Below are 23503 nucleotides of genomic sequence, written 5' to 3' on the forward strand. Positions count from 1 at the left end.
CACAGATAGGACCTGAACCCAGAGCTCCTGGAGGAAGCCCACACAAACACAGAGAACATACGTCACAGATAGGACATGAACTCAGGTCTCCTGGAGGAAGCCCACATAAAAACACAGAGAACATACGGCACAGATAGGACCTGAACCCAGAGCTCCTGGAGAAAGCCCACACAAACACAGAGAACATACGGCACAGATAGGACATGAACCCAGAGCTCCTGGAGGAAGCCCACACAAACATAGAGAACATACGGCACAGATAGGACCTGAACCCAGAGCTCCTGGAGGAAACCCACACAAACACAGAGAACATACGGCACAGATAGGACCTGAACCCAGAGCTCCTGGAGGAAGCCCACACAAACACAGAGAACATACGGCACAGATAGGACCTGAACCCAGAGCTCCTGGAAGAAGCCCACACAAACACAGAGAACATACGGCACAGATAGGACCTGAACCCAGGGCTCCTGGAGGAAACCCACACAAACACAGAGAACATACGACACAGATAGGACCTGAACCCAGAGCTCCTGGAGGAAGCCCACACAAACACAGAGAACATACGGCACAGATAGGACCTGAACCCAGAGCTCCTGGAGGAAGCCCACACAAACACAGAGAACATACGGCACAGATAGGACCTGAACCCAGAGCTCCTGGAGGAAGCCCACACAAACATAGAGAACATACGGCACAGATAGGACCTGAACCCAGAGCTCCTGGAGGAAGCCCACACAAACATAGAGAACATACAGCACAGATGGGACCTGAACCCAGAGCTCCTGGAGGAAGCCCACACAAACACAGAGAACATACGGCACAGATAGGACCTGAACCCAGAGCTCCTGGAGGAAGCCCACACAAACACAGAGAACATACGGCACAGATAGGACCTGAACCCAGGGCTCCTAGAGGAAACCCACACAAACACAGAGAACATACGACACAGATAGGACCTGAACCCAGAGCTCCTGGAGGAAGCCCACACAAACACAGAGAACATACGGCACAGATAGGACCTGAACCCAGAGCTCCTGGAGGAAGCCCACACAAACACAGAGAACATACGGCACAGATAGGACCTGAACCCAGAGCTCCTGGAGGAAACCCACACAAACACAGAGAACATACGGCACAGATAGGACCTGAACCCAGAGCTCCTGGAGGAAGCCCACACAAACACAGAGAACATACGGCACAGATAGGACCTGAACCCAGAGCTCCTGGAGGAAGCCCACACAAACACAGAGAACATACGGCACAGATAGGACCTGAACCCAGAGCTCCTGGAGGAAGCCCACACAAACACAGAGAACATACGGCACAGATAGGACATGAACCCAGAGCTCCTGGAGGAAGCCCACACAAACACAGAGAACATACGGCACAGATAGGACCTGAACCCAGAGCTCCTTGAGGAAGCCCACACAAACACAGAGAACATACGGCACAGATAGGACCTGAACCCAGGTCTCCTGGAGGAAGCCCACACAAACACAGAGAACATACACCACAGATAGGACCTGAACCCAGAGCTTCTGGAGGAAGCCCACACAAACACAGAGAACATACGGCACAGATAGGACCTGAACCCAGAGCTCCTGGAGGAAGCCCACACAAACACAGAGAACATACGGCACAGATAGGACCTGAACCCAGAGCTCCTGGAGGAAGCCCACACAAACACAGAGAACATACAGCACAGATAGGACCTGAACCCCGGTCTCCTGGAGGAAGCCCACACAAACATAGAGAACATACAGCACAGATAGGACCTGAACCCAGAGTTCCTGGAGGAAGCCCACACAAACACAGAGAACATACGGCACAGATAGGACATGAACCCAGAGCTCCTGGAGGAAGCCCACACAAACACAGAGAACATACGGCACAGATAGGACATGAACCCAGGTCTCCTGGAGGAAGCCCACACAAACATAGAGAACATACGACACAGATAGGACCTGAACCCAGAGCTCCTGGAGGAAGCCCACACAAACACAGAGAGCATACGGCACAGATAGGACCTGAACCCAGAGCTCCTGGAGGAAACCCACACAAACACAGAGAACATACGGCACAGATAGGACATGGACCCAGGGCTCCTGGAGGAAGCCCACACAAACACAGAGAACATACGGCACAGATAGGACCTGAACCCAGAGCTCCTGGAGGAAGCCCACACAAACACAGAGAACATACGGCACAGATAGGACCTGAACCCAGAGCTCCTGGAGGAAGCCCACACAAACACAGAGAACATACGGCACAGATAGGACATGAACCCAGAGCTCCTGGAGGAAGCCCACACAAACACAGAGAACATACGGCACAGATAGGACCTGAACCCAGGGCTCCTGGAGGAAACCCACACAAACACAGAGAACATACGGCACAGATAGGACATGAACCCAGAGCTCCTGGAGGAAGCCCACACAAACACAGAGAACATACGGCACAGATAGGACATGAACCCAGAGCTCCTGGAGGAAGCCCACACAAACACAGAGAACATACGGCACAGATAGGACCTGAACCCAGAGCTCCTGGAGGAAACCCACACAAACACAGAGAACATACGGCACAGATAGGACCTGAACCCAGAGCTCCTGGAGGAAGCCCACACAAACACAGAGAACATACGGCACAGATAGGACCTGAACCCAGAGCTCCTGGAGGAAGCCCACACAAACACAGAGAACATACGGCACAGATAGGACCTGAACCCAGAGCTCCTGGAGGAAGCCCACACAAACACAGAGAACATACGGCACAGATAGGACCTGAACCCAGAGCTCCTGGAGGAAGCCCACACAAACACAGAGAACATACGGCACAGATAGGACATGAACCCAGAGCTCCTGGAGGAAGCCCACACAAACACAGAGAACATACGGCACAGATAGGACCTGAACCCAGAGCTCCTGGAGGAAGCCCACACAAACACAGAGAACATACGGCAAAGATAGGACATGAACCCAGAGCTCCTGGAGGAAGCCCACACAAACACAGAGAACATACGGCACAGATAGGACCTGAACCCAGAGCTCCTGGAGGAAGCCCACACAAACACAGAGAACATACGGCACAGATAGGACCTGAACCCAGAGCTCCTGGAGGAAGCCCACACAAACACAGAGAACATACGGCACAGATAGGACCTGAACCCAGAGCTCCTGGAGGAAGCCCACACAAACACAGAGAACATACGGCACAGATAGGACCTGAACCCAGAGCTCCTGGAGGAAGCCCACACAAACACAGAGAACATACGGCACAGATAGGACCTGAACCCAGAGCTCCTGGAGGAAGCCCACACAAACACAGAGAACATACGGCACAGATAGGACATGAACCCAGAGCTCCTGGAGGAAGCCCACACAAACACAGAGAACATACGGCACAGATAGGACCTGAACCCAGAGCTCCTGGAGGAAGCCCACACAAACACAGAGAACATACGGCACAGATAGGACCTGAACCCAGGGCTCCTGGAGGAAACCCACACAAACACAGAGAACATACGGCACAGATAGGACCTGAACCCAGGGCTCCTGGAGGAAGCCCACACAAACATAGAGAACATACGGCACAGATAGGACCTGAACCCAGGGCTCCTGGAGGAAACCCACACAAACACATAGAACATACGGCACAGATAGGACATGAACCCAGAGCTCCTGGAGGAAGCCCACACAAACACAGAGAACATACGGCACAGATAGGACCTGAACCCAGGTCTCCTGGAGGAAGCCCACACAAACACAGAGAACATATGGCACAGATAGGACCTGAACCCAGGGCTCCTGGAGGAAACCCACACAAACACAGAGAACATACGGCACAGATAGGACATGAACCCAGAGCTCCTGGAGGAAGTCCACACAAACACAGAGAACATACGGCACAGATAGGACCTGAACCCAGAGCTCCTGGAGGAAGCCCACACAAACATAGAGAACATACAGCACAGATGGGACCTGAACCCAGAGCTCCTGGAGGAAGCCCACACAAACACAGAGAACATACGGCACAGATAGGACCTGAACCCAGAGCTCCTGGAGGAAGCCCACACAAACACAGAGAACATACGGCACAGATAGGACCTGAACCCAGGGCTCCTAGAGGAAGCCCACACAAACACAGAGAACATACGGCACAGATAGGACCTGAACCAGGAGCTCCTGGAGGAAGCCCACACAAACACAGAGAACATACGGCACAGATAGGACATGAACCCAGAGCTCCTGGAGGAAGCCCACACAAACACAGAGAACATACGGCACAGATAGGACCTGAACCCAGAGCTCCTGGAGGAAGCCCACACAAACACAGAGAACATACGGCACAGATAGGACATGAACCCAGAGCTCCTGGAGGAAGCCCACACAAACACAGAGAACATACGGCACAGATAGGACATGAACCCAGGTCTCCTGGAGGAAGCCCACATAAAAACACAGAGAACATATGGCACAGATAGGACCTGAACCCAGAGCTCCTGGAGGAAGCCCACACAAACACAGAGAACATACAGCACAGATAGGACATGAACCCAGAGCTCCTGGAGGAAGCCCACACAAACACAGAGAACATACGGCACAGATAGGACCTGAACCCAGAGCTCCTGGAGGAAGCCCACACAAACACAGAGAACATACGTCACAGATAGGACATGAACTCAGGTCTCCTGGAGGAAGCCCACATAAAAACACAGAGAACATACGGCACAGATAGGACCTGAACCCAGAGCTCCTGGAGATAGCCCACACAAACACAGAGAACATATGGCACAGATAGGACCTGAACCCAGGTCTCCTGGAGGAAGCCCACACAAACATAGAGAACATACAACACAGATAGGACCTGAACCCAGAGCTCCTGGGGGAAGCCCACACAAACACAGAGAACATACGGCACAGATGGGACCTGAACCCAGAGCTCCTGGAGGAAGCCCACACAAACACAGAGAACATACGGCACAGATAGGACCTGAACACAGAGCTCCTGGAGGAAGCCCACACAAACACAGAGAACATACGGCACAGATAGGACATGAACCCAGGTCTCCTGGAGGAAGCCCACATAAAAACACAGAGAACATACGGCACAGATAGGACCTGAACCCAGAGCTCCTGGAGGAAGCCCACACAAACACAGAGAACATACAGCACAGATAGGACATGAACCCAGAGCTCCTGGAGGAAGCCCACACAAACATAGAGAACATACGGCACAGATAGGACCTGAACCCAGAGCTCCTGGAGGAAGCCCACACAAACACAGAGAACATACGGCACAGATAGGACCTGAACCCAGAGCTCCTGGAGGAAGCCCACACAAACACAGAGAACATACGGCACAGATAGGACATGAACCCAGGTCTCCTGTAGGAAGCCCACATAAAAACACAGAGAACATACGGCACAGATAGGACCTGAACCCAGAGCTCCTGGAGGAAGCCCACACAAACACAGAGAACATACGGCACAGATATGACATGAACCCAGAGCTCCTGGAGGAAGCCCACACAAACACAGACAACATACGGCACAGATAGGACCTGAACCCAGAGCTCCTGGAGGAAGCCCACACAAACACAGAGAACATACGGCACAGATAGGACCTGAACCCAGAGCTCCTGGAGGAAGCCCACATAAAAACACAGAGAACATACGGCACAGATAGGACCTGAACCCAGAGCTCCTGGAGGAAGCCCACACAAACACAGAGAACATACGGCACAGATATGACATGAACCCAGAGCTCCTGGAGGAAGCCCACACAAACACAGAGAACATACGGCACAGATGGGACCTAAACCCAGAGCTCCTGGAGGAAGCCCACACAAACACAGACAACATACGGCACAGATAGGACCTGAACCCAGGTCTCCTGGAGGAAGCCCACATAAAAACACAGAGAACATATGGCACAGATAGGACCTGAACCCAGAGCTCCTGGAGGAAGCCCACACAAACACAGAGAACATACAGCACAGATAGGACATGAACCCAGAGCTCCTGGAGGAAGCCCACACAAACACAGAGAACATACGGCACAGATAGGACCTGAACCCAGAGCTCCTGGAGGAAGCCCACACAAACACAGAGAACATACGTCACAGATAGGACATGAACTCAGGTCTCCTGGAGGAAGCCCACATAAAAACACAGAGAACATACGGCACAGATAGGACCTGAACCCAGAGCTCCTGGAGATAGCCCACACAAACACAGAGAACATATGGCACAGATAGGACCTGAACCCAGGTCTCCTGGAGGAAGCCCACACAAACATAGAGAACATACAACACAGATAGGACCTGAACCCAGAGCTCCTGGAGGAAGCCCACACAAACACAGAGAACATACGGCACAGATGGGACCTGAACCCAGAGCTCCTGGAGGAAGCCCACACAAACACAGAGAACATACGGCACAGATAGGACCTGAACACAGAGCTCCTGGAGGAAGCCCACACAAACACAGAGAACATACGGCACAGATAGGACATGAACCCAGGTCTCCTGGAGGAAGCCCACATAAAAACACAGAGAACATACGGCACAGATAGGACCTGAACCCAGAGCTCCTGGAGGAAGCCCACACAAACACAGAGAACATACAGCACAGATAGGACATGAACCCAGAGCTCCTGGAGGAAGCCCACACAAACATAGAGAACATACGGCACAGATAGGACCTGAACCCAGAGCTCCTGGAGGAAGCCCACACAAACACAGAGAACATACGGCACAGATAGGACCTGAACCCAGAGCTCCTGGAGGAAGCCCACACAAACACAGAGAACATACGGCACAGATAGGACATGAACCCAGGTCTCCTGGAGGAAGCCCACATAAAAACACAGAGAACATACGGCACAGATAGGACCTGAACCCAGAGCTCCTGGAGGAAGCCCACACAAACACAGAGAACATACGGCACAGATATGACATGAACCCAGAGCTCCTGGAGGAAGCCCACACAAACACAGACAACATACGGCACAGATAGGACCTGAACCCAGAGCTCCTGGAGGAAGCCCACACAAACACAGAGAACATACGGCACAGATAGGACCTGAACCCAGAGCTCCTGGAGGAAGCCCACATAAAAACACAGAGAACATACGGCACAGATAGGACCTGAACCCAGAGCTCCTGGAGGAAGCCCACACAAACACAGAGAACATACGGCACAGATATGACATGAACCCAGAGCTCCTGGAGGAAGCCCACACAAACACAGAGAACATACGGCACAGATGGGACCTGAACCCAGAGCTCCTGGAGGAAGCCCACACAAACACAGACAACATACGGCACAGATAGGACCTGAACCCAGGTCTCCTGGAGGAAGCCCACACAAACACAGAGAACATACAGCACAGATAGGACCTGAACCCAGAGCTCCTGGAGGAAGCCCACACAAACACAGAGAACATACGGCACAGATAGGACCTGAACCCAGAGCTCCTGGAGGAAACCCACACAAACACAGAGAACATACGGCACAGATAGGACATGAACCCAGAGCTCGTGGAGGAAGCCCACACAAACATAGAGAACATACGGCACAGATAGGACCTGAACCCAGAGCTCCTGGAGGAAGCCCACACAAACACAGAGAACATACGGCACAGATAGTACATGAACCCAGAGCTCCTGTAGGAAGCCCACACAAACACAGAGAACATACGGCACAGATAGGACCTGAACCCAGAGCTCCTGGAGGAAGCCCACACAAACTGTAGGGGGACTGTAAGGGGCTCTCATTGGGCTGTAGGGGGCAATCAGGAGGCTGTAGGGGGCTCTCATGGGGCTGTGGGGAGCTCTCAGGGGACTGTAGGGGGCATTCACGGAGCTGTGGGGGCACTCATGTGGCCGTAGGAGGATCCCCTGTGGCTGTAGGGGTCGCTCCTTAGACTGTAGATGGCTCTCACGGGGCTGTAGGGGGCTCTCATGGGGCTGTAGGGGGCTCTCTTGGGGCTGTAGGGGGCTCTCTTGGGGCTGTAGGGGGCACTCATGTGGCTGTAGGGGGCACTCATGTGGCTGTAGGGGACACTCATGTGGCTTTAGGGGGCACTCATGTGGATTGTAGGGGCCCTCAGTGGACTGTAGGGGGTTCTCATGTGGCTATAGGGGGTGCTCATTGGACTGTAGGGTGCTCTCATGTGGCTGTAGGGGGTGCTCAGTGGACTGTATGGGGCGCTTAGTGGACTGTAGGGGGATCTCATGTGGCTGTAGGGGGCTCTCATGTGGCTATAGGGGGCGCTCAGTGGACTGTAGGGGGTGCTTAGTGGACTGTAGGGGGCGCTCAGTGGACTGCAGGGGCGCTCAGTGGACTGTAGGGGGCTCTCATGTGGCTGTTGGGGGCTCTCATGTGGCTGTAGGGGGCGCTCAGTGGACTGTAGGGGGCTCTCATGTGGCTGCAGGGGGCGCTCAGTGGACTGTAGGGGGCGCTTAGTGGACTGTAGGGGCTCTCTTGGGGCTGTAGGGGGCACTCATGTGGCTGTAGGGGCGCTCAGTGGACTGTATGGGGCACTCAGTGGACTGTAGGGGGCTCTTTTGGGGCTGTAGGGGGCACTCATGTGGCTGTAGGGGCACTCAGTGGACTGTATGGGGCACTCAGTGGACTGTAGGGGGCTCTCATTGGGCTGTAGGGGGCACTCAGGAGGCTGTAGGAGCGCTCAGTGGACTGTAGGGGGCGCTCAGTGGACTGTAGGGGGCGCTCAGTGGACTGTAGGGGGCACTCAAGTGGCTGTAGGGGCGCTCAGTGGACTGTAGGGGGCACTCAGGAGGCTGTAGGGGGCTCTCATGGGGCTGTAGGGGGCATTCACGGAGTTGTGGGGGCACTCATGTGGCCATAGGGGGCTCTCCTGTGGCTGTAGGGGTCGCTCCTTAGACTGTAGGGGGCTCTCACGGGGCTGTAGGGGGCTCTCAGTGGACTGTAGGGGGCTCTCTTGGGGCTGTAGGGGGCAATCATGTGGCTGTAGGGGGTTCTCTCTGGGCTGTAGGGGGCACTCATGTGGCTATAGGGGGCACTCATGTGGCTGTAGGGGGCACTCATGTGGCTGTAGGGGGCTCTCAGTGGACTGTAGGGGGCTCTCATGTGGCTGTAGGGGGCACTCAGTGGACTGTAGGGGGCACTCAGTGGACTGTAGGGGGTTCTCATGTGGCTGTAGGGGGCGCTCAGTGGACTGTAGGGGGCTCTCATGTGGACTGTAGGGGGCGCTCAGTGGATTGTAGGGGACACTCATGTGGCTGTAGGGGGCACTCAGTGGACTGTAGGGGATACTCATGTGGCTGTAGGGGGCATTCAGTGGACTGTAGGGGGTTCTCATGTGGCTGTAGGGGGCACTCAGTGGACTGTAGGGGGCTCTCAGGAGGCTGTAGGGGGCTCTCATGGGGCTGTAGGGGGCATTCACGGAGTTGTGGGGGCACTCATGTGGCCATAGGGGGCTCTCCTGTGGCTGTAGGGGTCGCTCCTTAGACTGTAGGGGGCTCTCACGGGGCTGTAGGGGGCTCTCAGTGGACTGTAGGGGGCTCTCTTGGGGCTGTAGGGGGCAATCATGTGGCTGTAGGGGGTTCTCTCTGGGCTGTAGGGGGCACTCATGTGGCTATAGGGGGCACTCATGTGGCTGTAGGGGGCACTCATGTGGCTGTAGGGGGCTCTCAGTGGACTGTAGGGGGCTCTCATGTGGCTGTAGGGGGCACTCAGTGGACTGTAGGGGGCACTCAGTGGACTGTAGGGGGTTCTCATGTGGCTGTAGGGGGCGCTCAGTGGACTGTAGGGGGCTCTCATGTGGACTGTAGGGGGCGCTCAGTGGATTGTAGGGGACACTCATGTGGCTGTAGGGGGCACTCAGTGGACTGTAGGGGATACTCATGTGGCTGTAGGGGGCACTCAGTGGACTGTAGGGGGCTCTCATGTGGACTGTAGGGGGCGCTCAGTGGACTGTAGGGGGCGCTCAGTGGACTGTAGGGGGCTCTCTTGGGGTTGTAGGGGGCGCACAGTGGACTGTAGGGGGCTCTATTGGGGCTGTTGGGGGCACTCATGTGGCTGTAGGGGGCACTCAGTGGACTGTAGGGGGCACTCAGTGGACTGTAGGGGGCACTCAGTGGACTGTAGGGGGCACTCAGTGGACTGTAGGGGGCTCTCTTGGGGCTGTAGGGGGCACTCATGTGGCTGTAGGGGTGCTCAGTGGACTGTAGGGGGCTCTCTTGGGGCTGTAGGGGGCACTCATGTGGCTGTAGGGGGCGCTCAGTGGACTGTAGGGGGGCTGTCATGTGGACTGTAGGGGGCTCTCATGTGGACTATAGGGGGATCTCATTTGGCCTGTAGGGGGCTCTCTTGGGGCTGTTGTGTATATAATTGTGCAGCTAAACTTGTCTCTGTTACAGGTGTAATTGGAATATTCACATTTCCTGTCATGTACAAACACAACCAGGTAAGTAACGATCTACCCCGATACCCAGCCGTCCTCACAGCCGGGATGTTAAATGCATCCCCATACATATAGGTGCAGCAAGTACTTATGGATACAGTAATATAAGTGCATCAGGTACCTATAGATATTACACACATACAGGCGCAGCAGGTACCTATAGGCACTACACACGTACAGGTGCCGCAGGAACCTATAGACACTACACACAAACAGGTGCAGCAGGTACCTATAGGCACTACACACAAACAGGCGCAGCAGGTACCTATAGGCACTACACACGTACAGGTGCCGCAGGAACCTATAGACACTACACACAAACAGATGCAGCAAGTACCTATAGACACTACACACAAACAGGTGCAGCAGGTACCTATATACACTACACATGTACAGGTGCCGCAGGACCTATAGACACTACACACAAACATGTGCAGCAGGTACTTATAGACACTACACACACAAACACACACAGGTGCAGCAGGTACCTATAGATACTACAAAAATACAGGTGCAGCAGGTACCTATAGGCACTACACACATACAGGTGCAGCAGGTACCTATAGACACCACACACATACAGGTGCAGCAGGTACCTATAGACACTACACACACACACACACACACACACACACACACACACACACACACACACACACACGTGCCACATGCACCTATATACATTACATAGAGATGCAGCAGGTACCTATAGACACTACACACATACAGGTGCAGCAGGTACCTATAGACACTACACACAAACAGGTGCGGCAGGTACCTATAGACACTAAACACGTACAGGTGCAGCAGGTACCTATAGACACTACAAAAATACAGGTGCAGCAGGTACCTATAGGCACTACACACACACACACACACACACACACACACACACACACACACACACACACACACACAGGTGCAGCAGGTACCTATAGACACTACACACATACAGGTGCAGCAGGTACCTATAGACACTACACACATACAGTTGCAGCAGGTACCTATAGACACTACACACATACAGTTGCAGCAGGTACCTATAGACACCACACACACACACACACACACACACACACACATGCCACAGGCACCTATAGACATTACATAGAGGTGCAGCAGGTACCTATAGACACTACACACATACAGGTGCAGCAGGTACCTATAGACACTACACAAAAACAGGTGCAGCAGGTACCTATAGACACTACACACAAACAGGTGCAGCAGGTACCTATAGACACTACACACACACACACACACACACACACGTGCAGCAGGTACCTATAGACTCAGTGCGTACATACAGGTACAGCATGTACCTATAGACACCACACACATACAGATGAAGCAGGTACCTATAGACACTACACACATACAGATGAAGCAGGTACCTATAGACACCACACACACACACACACACACAGTTGCAGCAGGTACCTATAGACTCAGCACGTACATACAGGTACAGCAGGTACCTATAGACACTACACACATACAGGTGCCACAGGTACCTATAGACACTACACACATACAGGTGCCGCAGGTACCTATAGACACTACATACACACAGGTGCCGCAGGTACCTATAGACACTACACACACATACAGGTGCAGCAGGTACCTATAGACACTATACACATACTGGTGCAGCAGGTACCTATAGACTACATACATACTACTACATACATACATATATAGTAGCACTCTGAAATGATGTGCGGTCTGCGATGACGTCATCGCGCATCGCACAGCAAACGTCCTCTCCACGAAGGGAAACAAGACGCGTAGCGTCTAGTTTCCCTTCACAGCGGGCAGCGGCAGCGGGGTGCACAGCAGCAGCGGATCTTGCCCTGGTGCGGCGCCCTCCGCCCCAGGCAAAAGTCCTGCTTTCCTGTGGCAAGATCCACTACTGGCAGTAACATATATACAGGAGAGTGTCACCTGTCAGATAGTGGATGATGCGGCAGTAACATATATACAGGAGAGTGTCACATGTCAGATAGTGGATGATGCGGCAGTAACATATATACAGGAGAGTGTCACCTGTCAGATAGTGGATGATGCGGCAGTAACATATATACAGGAGAGTGTCACCTGTCAGATAGTGGATGATGCGGCAGTAACATATATACAGGAGAGTGTCACCTGTCAGATAGTAGATAATGCCGCAGTAACATATATACAGGAGAGTGCCACCTGTCAGATAGTGGATGAAGCGGCAGTAACATATATACAGGAGAGTGTCACCTGTCAGATAGTGGATGATGCGGCAGTAACATATATACAGGAGAGTGTCACCTGTCAGATAGTGGATGATGCGGCAGTAACATATATACAGGAGAGTGTCACCTGTCAGATAGTGGATGATGCGGCAGTAACATATATACAGGAGAGTGTCACCTGTCAGATAGTGGATGATGCGGCAGTAACATATATACAGGAGAGTGTCACATGTCAGATAGTGGATGATGCGGCAGTAACATATATACAGGAGAGTGTCACCTGTCAGATAGTGGATGATGCGGCAGTAACATATATACAGGAGAGTGTCACATGTCAGATAGTGGATGATGCCGCAGTAACATATATACAGGAGAGTGTCACCTGTCAGATAGTGGATGATGCGGCAGTAACATATATACGGGAGAGTGTCACATATCAGATAGTGAATGATGCAGCAGTAACATATATACAGGAGAGTGTCACCTGTCAGATAGTGGATGATACGTCAGTAACATATATACAGGAGAGTGTCACCTGTCAGATAGTGGATGATGCAGCAGTAATATATATACAGGAGAGTGTCACCTGTCAGATAGTGGATGATGCGGCAGTAACATATATACAGGAGAGTGTCACCTGTCAGATAGTGGATGATGCAGCAGTAACATATATACAGGATAGTGTCACCTGTCAGATAGTGGATGATACGGCAGTAACATATATACAGGAGAGTGTCACCTGTCAGATAGTGGATGATGCGGCAGTAACATATATACAGGAGAGTGTCACCTGTCAGATAGTGGATGATGCCGCAGTAACATATATACAGGAGAGTGTCACCTGTCAGATAGTGGATGATGCGGCAGTAACATATATACAGGAAAGTGTCACCTGTCAGATAGTGGATGATGCGGCAGTAACATATATACAGGAGAGTGTCACCTGTCAGATAGTGGATGATGCGGCAGTAACATATATACAGGATAGTGTCCCCTGTCAGATAGTGGATGATGCGGCAGTAACATATATACAGGAGAGTGTCACATGTCAGATAGTGGATGATGCGGCAGTAACATATATACAGGAGAGTGTCACCTGTCAGATAGTGGATGATGCGGCAGTAACATATATACGGGAGAGTGTCACATATCAGATAGTGAATGATGCAGCAGTAACATATATACAGGAGAGTGTCACCTGTCAGATAGTGGATGATGCAGCAGTAATATATATACAGGAGAGTGTCACCTGTCAGATAGTGGATGATGCGGCAGTAACATATATACAGGAGAGTGTCACCTGTCAGATAGTGGATGATGCAGCAGTAACATATATACAGGATAGTGTCACCTGTCAGATAGTGGATGATACGGCAGTAACATATATACAGGAGAGTGTCACCTGTCAGATAGTGGATGATGCGGCAGTAACATATATACAGGAAAGTGTCACCTGTCAGATAGTGGATGATGCGGCAGTAACATATATACAGGAGAGTGTCACCTGTCAGATAGTGGATGATGCGGCAGTAACATATATACAGGATAGTGTCCCCTGTCAGATAGTGGATGATGCGGCAGTAACATATATACAGGAGAGTGTCACCTGTCAGATAGTGGATGATGCGGCAGTAACAAATATACAGGAGAGTGTCACTTGTCAGATAGTGGATGATGCGGCAGTAACATATATACAGGAGAGTGTCACCTGTCAGATAGTGGAATATGCGGCAGTAACAAATATACAGGAGAGTGTCACCTGTCAGATAGCGGATGATGCCGCAGTAACATATATATAGGAGAGTGTCACCTGTCAGATAGTGGATGATGCGGCAGTAACATATATATAGGAGAGTGTCACCTGTCAGATAGTGGATGATGCCGCAGTAACATATATACAGGAGAGTGTCACCTGTCAGATAGTGGATGATGCCGCTGTAACATATATACAGGAGAGTGTCACCTGTCAGATAGTGGATGATGCGGCAGTAACATATATACAGGAGAGTGTCACCTATCAGATAGTGGATGATGCCGCAGTAACATATATACAGGAGAGTGTAACCTGTCAGATAGTGGATGATGCGGCAGTAACATATATACAGGAGAGTGTCACCTGTCAGATAGTGGATGATGCGGCAGTAACATATATACAGGAGAGTGTCACATGTCAGATAGTGGATGATGCGGCAGTAACATATATACAGGAGAGTGTCACCTGTCAGATAGTGGATGATGCGGCAGTAACATATATACAGGAGAGTGTCACCTGTCAGATAGTGGATGATGCGGCAGTAACATATATACAGGAGAGTGTCACCTGTCAGATAGTGGATGATGCGGCAGTAACATATATACGGGAGAGTGTCACCTGTCAGATAGTGGATGATGCGGCAGTAACATATATACAGGAGAGTGTCACCTGTCAGATAGTGGATGATGCGGCAGTAACATATATACAGGAGAGTGTCACATGTCAGATAGTGGATGATGCGGCAGTAACATATATACAGGAGAGTGTCACCTGTCAGATAGTGGATGATGCGGCAGTAACATATATACAGGAGAGTGTCACCTGTCAGATAGTGGATGATGCGGCAGTAACATATATACGGGAGAGTGTCACCTGTCAGATAGTGGATGATGCCGCAGTAACATATATACGGGAGAGTGTCACCTGTCAGATAGTGGATGATGCAGCAGTAACATATATACGGGAGAGTGTCACCTGTCAGATAGTGGATGATGCGGCAGTAACATATATACGGGAGAGTGTCACCTGTCAGATAGTGGATGATGCCGCAGTAACATATATACGGGAGAGTGTCACCTGTCAGATAGTGGATGATGCGGCAGTAACATATATACGGGAGAGTGTCACCTGTCAGATAGTGGATGATGCAGCAGTAACATATATACGGGAGAGTGTCACCAGTCAGTGGATGAAGCGGCAGTAACATATATACAGGAGAGTGTCACCTGTCAGATAGTGGATGATGCGGCAGTAACATATATACAGGAGAGTGTCACCTGTCAGATAGTGGATGATGCGGCAGTAACATATACACAGGAGAGTGTCACCAGTCAGATAGTGGATGATGCGGCAGTAACATATATACAGGAGAGTGTCACATGTCAGATAGTGGATGATGCGGCAGTAACATATATACAGGAGAGTGTCACATGTCAGATAGTGGATGATGCGGCAGTAACATATATACGGGAGAGTGTCACCTGTCAGATAGTGGATGATGCCGCAGTAACATATACGGGAGAGTGTCACCTGTCAGATAGTGGATGATGCCGCAGTAACATATATACGGGAGAGTGTCACCTGTCAGATAGTGGATGATGCCGCAGTAACATATATACAGGAGAGTGTCACCTGTCAGATAGTGGATGATGCGGCAGTAACATATATACAGGAGAGTATCACCTGTCAGATAGTGGATGATGCGGCAGTAACATATATACAGGAGAGTGTCACCTGTCAGATAGTGGATGATGCGGCAGTAACATATATACGGGAGAGTGTCACCTGTCAGATAGTGAATGATGCCGCAGTAACATATATACGGGAGAGTGTCACCTGTCAGATAGTGGATGATGCGGCAGTAACATATATACGGGAGAGTGTCACATGTCAGATAGTGGATGATGCGGCAATAACATATATACGGGAGAGTGTCACCTGTCAGATAGTGGATGATGCCGCAGTAGCATATATACAGGAGAGTGTCACATGTCAGATAGTGGATGATGCGGCAGTAACATATATACGGGAGAGTGTCACCTGTCAGATAGTGGATGATGCGGCAGTAACATATATACGGGAGAGTGTCACCTGTCAGATAGTGGATGAAGCGGCAGTAACATATATACGGGAGAGTGTCACCTGTCAGATAGTGGATGATGCGGCAGTAACATATATACGGGAGAGTGTCACCTGTCAGATAGTGGATGATGCGGCAGTAACATATATACGGGAGAGTGTCACCTGTCAGATAGTGGATGATGCCGCAGTAACATATATACGGGAGAGTGTCACCTGTCAGATAGTGGATGATGCGGCAGTAACATATATACGGGAGAGTGTCACCTGTCAGATAGTGGATGATGCGGCAGTAACATATATACGGGAGAGTGTCACCTGTCAGATAGTGGATGATGCCGCAGTAACATATATACGGGAGAGTGTCACCTGTCAGATAGTGGATGATGCCGCAGTAACATATATACGGGAGAGTGTCACCTGTCAGATAGTGGATGATGCGGCAGTAACATATATACAGGAGAGTGTCACATGTCAGATAGTGGATGATGCGGAAGTAACATATATACAGGAGAGTGTCACCTGTCAGATAGTGGATGATGCGGCAGTAACATATATACGGGAGAGTGTCACATGTCAGATAGTGGATGATGCCGCAGTAACATATATACGGGAGAGTGTCACATGTCAGATAATGGATGATGCCGCAGTAACATATATACGGGAGAGTGTCACCAGTCAGATAGTGGATGATGCGGCAGTAACATATATACAGGAGAGTGTCACCTGTCAGATAGTGGATGATGCGGCAGTAACATATATACAGGAGAGTGTCACCTGTCAGATAGTGGATGATGCCGCAGTAACATATATACGGGAGAGTGTCACCTGTCAGATAGTGGATGATGCGGCAGTAAAATATATACAGGAGAGTGTCACCTGTCAGATAGTGGATGATGCGGCAGTAACATATATACAGGAGAGTGTCAAATGTCAGATAGTGGATGATGCAGCAGTAACATATATACAGGAGAGTGTCACCTGTCAGATAGTGGATGATGCGGCAGTAACATATATACGGGAGAGTGTCACCTGTCAGATAGTGGATGATGCCGCAGTAACATATATACAGGAGAGTGTCACCTGTCAGATAGTGGATGATGCGGCAGTAACATATATACAGGAGAGTATCACCTGTCAGATAGTGGATGATGCGGCAGTAACATATATACAGGAGAGTGTCACCTGTCAGATAGTGGATGATGCGGCAGTAACATATATACAGGAGAGTGTCACCTGTCAGATAGTGGATGATGCGGCAGTAACATATATACGGGAGAGTGTCACCTGTCAGATAGTGGATGATGCGGCAGTAACATATATACGGGAGAGTGTCACCTGTCAGATAGTGGATGATGCGGCAGTAACATATATACAGGAGAGTGTCACATGTCAGATAGTGGATGATGCGGCAGTAACATATATACGGGAGAGTGTCACCTGTCAGATAGTGGATGATGCGGCAGTAACATATATACGTGAGAGTGTCACCTGTCAGATAGTGGATGATGCGGCAGTAACATATATACGGGAGAGTGTCACATGTCAGATAGTGGATGATGCGGCAGTAACATATATACGGGAGAGTGTCACCTGTCAGATAGTGGATGATGCGGCAGTAACATATATACGGGAGAGTGTCACCTGTCAGATAGTGGATGATGCCGCAGTAACATATATACGGGAGAGTGTCACCTGTCAGATAGTGGATGATGCGGCAGTAACATATATACGGGAGAGTGTCACATGTCAGATAGTGGATGATGCGGCAGTAACATATATACAGGAGAGTGTCACCTGTCAGATAGTGGATGATGCGGCAGTAACATATATACGGGAGAGTGTCACCTGTCAGATAGTGGATGATGCGGCAGTAACATATATACGGGAGAGTGTCACATGTCAGATAGTGGATGATGCGGCAGTAACATATATACGGGAGAGTGTCACCTGTCAGATAGTGGATGATGCCGCAGTAACATATATACAGGAGATTGTCACATGTCAGATAGTGGATGATGCGGCAGTAACATATATACGGGAGAGTGTCACCTGTCAGATAGAGGATGATGCGGCAGTAACATATATACGGGAGAGTGTCACCTGTCAGATAGTGGATGATGCCGCAGTAACATATATACGGGAGAGTGTCACATGTCAGATAGTGGATGATGCCGCAGTAACATATATACGGGAGAGTGTCACCTGTCAGATAGTGGATGATGCGGCAGTAACATATATACAGGAGAGTGTCACATGTCAGATAGTGGATGATGCGGAAGTAACATATATACAGGAGAGTGTCACCTGTCAGATAGTGGATGATGCGGCAGTAACATATATACGGGAGAGTGTCACATGTCAGATAGTGGATGATGCCGCAGTAACATATATACGGGAGAGTGTCACATGTCAGATAGTGGATGATGCCGCAGTAACATATATACGGGAGAGTGTCACCTGTCAGATAGTGGATGATGCGGCAGTAACATATATACGGGAGAGTGTCACATGTCAGATAGTGGATGATGCGGCAGTAACATATATACGGGAGAGTGTCACCTGTCAGATAGTGGATGATGCCGCAGTAACATATATACAGGAGAGTGTCACATGTCAGATAGTGGATGATGCGGCAGTAACATATATACGGGAGAGTGTCACCTGTCAGATAGTGGATGATGCGGCAGTAACATATATACAGGAGAGTGTCACATGTCAGATAGTGGATGATGCGGCAGTAACATATATACGGGAGAGTGTCACCTGTCAGATAGTGGATGATGCGGCAGTAACATATATACGGGAGAGTGTCACCTGTCAGATAGTGGATGATGCGGCAGTAACATATATACGGGAGAGTGTCACCTGTCAGATAGTGGATGATGCGGCAGTAACATATATACAGGAGAGTGTCAAATGTCAGATAGTGGATGATGCGGCAGTAACATATATACGGGAGAGTGTCACCTGTCAGATAGTGGATGATGCGGCAGTAACATATATACAGGAGAGTGTCACCTGTCAGATAGTGGATGATGCGGCAGTAACATATATACAGGATAGTGTCCCCTGTCAGATAGTGGATGATGCGGCAGTAACATATATACAGGAGAGTGTCACCTGTCAGATAGTGGATGATGCGGCAGTAACAAATATACAGGAGAGTGTCACTTGTCAGATAGTGGATGATGCGGCAGTAACATATATACAGGAGAGTGTCACCTGTCAGATAGTGGAATATGCGGCAGTAACAAATATACAGGAGAGTGTCACCTGTCAGATAGCGGATGATGCCGCAGTAACATATATATAGGAGAGTGTCACCTGTCAGATAGTGGATGATGCGGCAGTAACATATATATAGGAGAGTGTCACCTGTCAGATAGTGGATGATGCCGCAGTAACATATATACAGGAGAGTGTCACCTGTCAGATAGTGGATGATGCCGCTGTAACATATATACAGGAGAGTGTCACCTGTCAGATAGTGGATGATGCGGCAGTAACATATATACAGGAGAGTGTCACCTATCAGATAGTGGATGATGCCGCAGTAACATATATACAGGAGAGTGTAACCTGTCAGATAGTGGATGATGCGGCAGTAACATATATACAGGAGAGTGTCACCTGTCAGATAGTGGATGATGCGGCAGTAACATATATACAGGAGAGTGTCACATGTCAGATAGTGGATGATGCGGCAGTAACATATATACAGGAGAGTGTCACCTGTCAGATAGTGGATGATGCGGCAGTAACATATATACAGGAGAGTGTCACCTGTCAGATAGTGGATGATGCGGCAGTAACATATATACAGGAGAGTGTCACCTGTCAGATAGTGGATGATGCGGCAGTAACATATATACGGGAGAGTGTCACCTGTCAGATAGTGGATGATGCGGCAGTAACATATATACAGGAGAGTGTCACCTGTCAGATAGTGGATGATGCGGCAGTAACATATATACAGGAGAGTGTCACATGTCAGATAGTGGATGATGCGGCAGTAACATATATACAGGAGAGTGTCACCTGTCAGATAGTGGATGATGCGGCAGTAACATATATACAGGAGAGTGTCACCTGTCAGATAGTGGATGATGCGGCAGTAACATATATACGGGAGAGTGTCACCTGTCAGATAGTGGATGATGCCGCAGTAACATATATACGGGAGAGTGTCACCTGTCAGATAGTGGATGATGCGGCAGTAACATATATACGGGAGAGTGTCACCTGTCAGATAGTGGATGATGCGGCAGTAACATATATACGGGAGAGTGTCACCTGTCAGATAGTGGATGATGCCGCAGTAACATATATACGGGAGAGTGTCACCTGTCAGATAGTGGATGATGCGGCAGTAACATATATACGGGAGAGTGTCACCTGTCAGATAGTGGATGATGCGGCAGTAACATATATACGGGAGAGTGTCACCAGTCAGTGGATGAAGCGGCAGTAACATATATACAGGAGAGTGTCACCTGTCAGATAGTGGATGATGCGGCAGTAACATATATACAGGAGAGTGTCACCTGTCAGATAGTGGATGATGCGGCAGTAACATATACACAGGAGAGTGTCACCAGTCAGATAGTGGATGATGCGGCAGTAACATATATACAGGAGAGTGTCACATGTCAGATAGTGGATGATGCGGCAGTAACATATATACAGGAGAGTGTCACATGTCAGATAGTGGATGATGCGGCAGTAACATATATACGGGAGAGTGTCACCTGTCAGATAGTGGATGATGCCGCAGTAACATATACGGGAGAGTGTCACCTGTCAGATAGTGGATGATGCCGCAGTAACATATATACGGGAGAGTGTCACCTGTCAGATAGTGGATGATGCCGCAGTAACATATATACAGGAGAGTGTCACCTGTCAGATAGTGGATGATGCGGCAGTAACATATATACAGGAGAGTATCACCTGTCAGATAGTGGATGATGCGGCAGTAACATATATACAGGAGAGTGTCACCTGTCAGATAGTGGATGATGCGGCAGTAACATATATACGGGAGAGTGTCACCTGTCAGATAGTGAATGATGCCGCAGTAACATATATACGGGAGAGTGTCACCTGTCAGATAGTGGATGATGCGGCAGTAACATATATACGGGAGAGTGTCACATGTCAGATAGTGGATGATGCGGCAATAACATATATACGGGAGAGTGTCACCTGTCAGATAGTGGATGATGCCGCAGTAACATATATACAGGAGAGTGTCACATGTCAGATAGTGGATGATGCGGCAGTAACATATATACGGGAGAGTGTCACCTGTCAGATAGTGGATGATGCGGCAGTAACATATATACGGGAGAGTGTCACCTGTCAGATAGTGGATGAAGCGGCAGTAACATATATACGGGAGAGTGTCACCTGTCAGATAGTGGATGATGCGGCAGTAACATATATACGGGAGAGTGTCACCTGTCAGATAGTGGATGATGCGGCAGTAACATATATACGGGAGAGTGTCACCTGTCAGATAGTGGATGATGCCGCAGTAACATATATACGGGAGAGTGTCACCTGTCAGATAGTGGATGATGCGGCAGTAACATATATACGGGAGAGTGTCACCTGTCAGATAGTGGATGATGCGGCAGTAACATATATACGGGAGAGTGTCACCTGTCAGATAGTGGATGATGCCGCAGTAACATATATACGGGAGAGTGTCACCTGTCAGATAGTGGATGATGCCGCAGTAACATATATACGGGAGAGTGTCACCTGTCAGATAGTGGATGATGCGGCAGTAACATATATACAGGAGAGTGTCACATGTCAGATAGTGGATGATGCGGAAGTAACATATATACAGGAGAGTGTCACCTGTCAGATAGTGGATGATGCGGCAGTAACATATATACGGGAGAGTGTCACATGTCAGATAGTGGATGATGCCGCAGTAACATATATACGGGAGAGTGTCACATGTCAGATAATGGATGATGCCGCAGTAACATATATACGGGAGAGTGTCACCAGTCAGATAGTGGATGATGCGGCAGTAACATATATACAGGAGAGTGTCACCTGTCAGATAGTGGATGATGCGGCAGTAACATATATACAGGAGAGTGTCACCTGTCAGATAGTGGATGATGCCGCAGTAACATATATACGGGAGAGTGTCACCTGTCAGATAGTGGATGATGCGGCAGTAAAATATATACAGGAGAGTGTCACCTGTCAGATAGTGGATGATGCGGCAGTAACATATATACAGGAGAGTGTCAAATGTCAGATAGTGGATGATGCGGCAGTAACATATATACAGGAGAGTGTCACCTGTCAGATAGTGGATGATGCGGCAGTAACATATATACGGGAGAGTGTCACCTGTCAGATAGTGGATGATGCCGCAGTAACATATATACAGGAGAGTGTCACCTGTCAGATAGTGGATGATGCGGCAGTAACATATATACAGGAGAGTATCACCTGTCAGATAGTGGATGATGCGGCAGTAACATATATACAGGAGAGTGTCACCTGTCAGATAGTGGATGATGCGGCAGTAACATATATACAGGAGAGTGTCACCTGTCAGATAGTGGATGATGCGGCAGTAACATATATACGGGAGAGTGTCACCTGTCAGATAGTGGATGATGCGGCAGTAACATATATACGGGAGAGTGTCACCTGTCAGATAGTGGATGATGCGGCAGTAACATATATACAGGAGAGTGTCACATGTCAGATAGTGGATGATGCGGCAGTAACATATATACGGGAGAGTGTCACCTGTCAGATAGTGGATGATGCGGCAGTAACATATATACGTGAGAGTGTCACCTGTCAGATAGTGGATGATGCGGCAGTAACATATATACGGGAGAGTGTCACATGTCAGATAGTGGATGATGCGGCAGTAACATATATACGGGAGAGTGTCACCTGTCAGATAGTGGATGATGCGGCAGTAACATATATACGGGAGAGTGTC

General features: G+C 49.7%; 1 protein-coding gene across 1 annotated transcript in view; it reads left to right on the top strand.

The window, feature by feature from the left end:
* LOC135043493 (reticulon-2-like) overlaps positions 1-23503 on the top strand; it is a 123543-nt gene that overhangs the window by 60428 nt on the left and 39612 nt on the right. The window contains exon 5 of the mRNA XM_063955118.1: positions 10412-10458. Coding sequence (XP_063811188.1) covers positions 10412-10458 — 47 coding nt within the window. The remainder of the gene's footprint in view (positions 1-10411; positions 10459-23503) is intronic.

The sequence above is a fragment of the Pseudophryne corroboree genome, unplaced genomic scaffold (genome assembly GCF_028390025.1).
Source record: "Pseudophryne corroboree isolate aPseCor3 unplaced genomic scaffold, aPseCor3.hap2 scaffold_865, whole genome shotgun sequence".
Classification (NCBI taxonomy): domain Eukaryota; kingdom Metazoa; phylum Chordata; class Amphibia; order Anura; family Myobatrachidae; genus Pseudophryne; species Pseudophryne corroboree.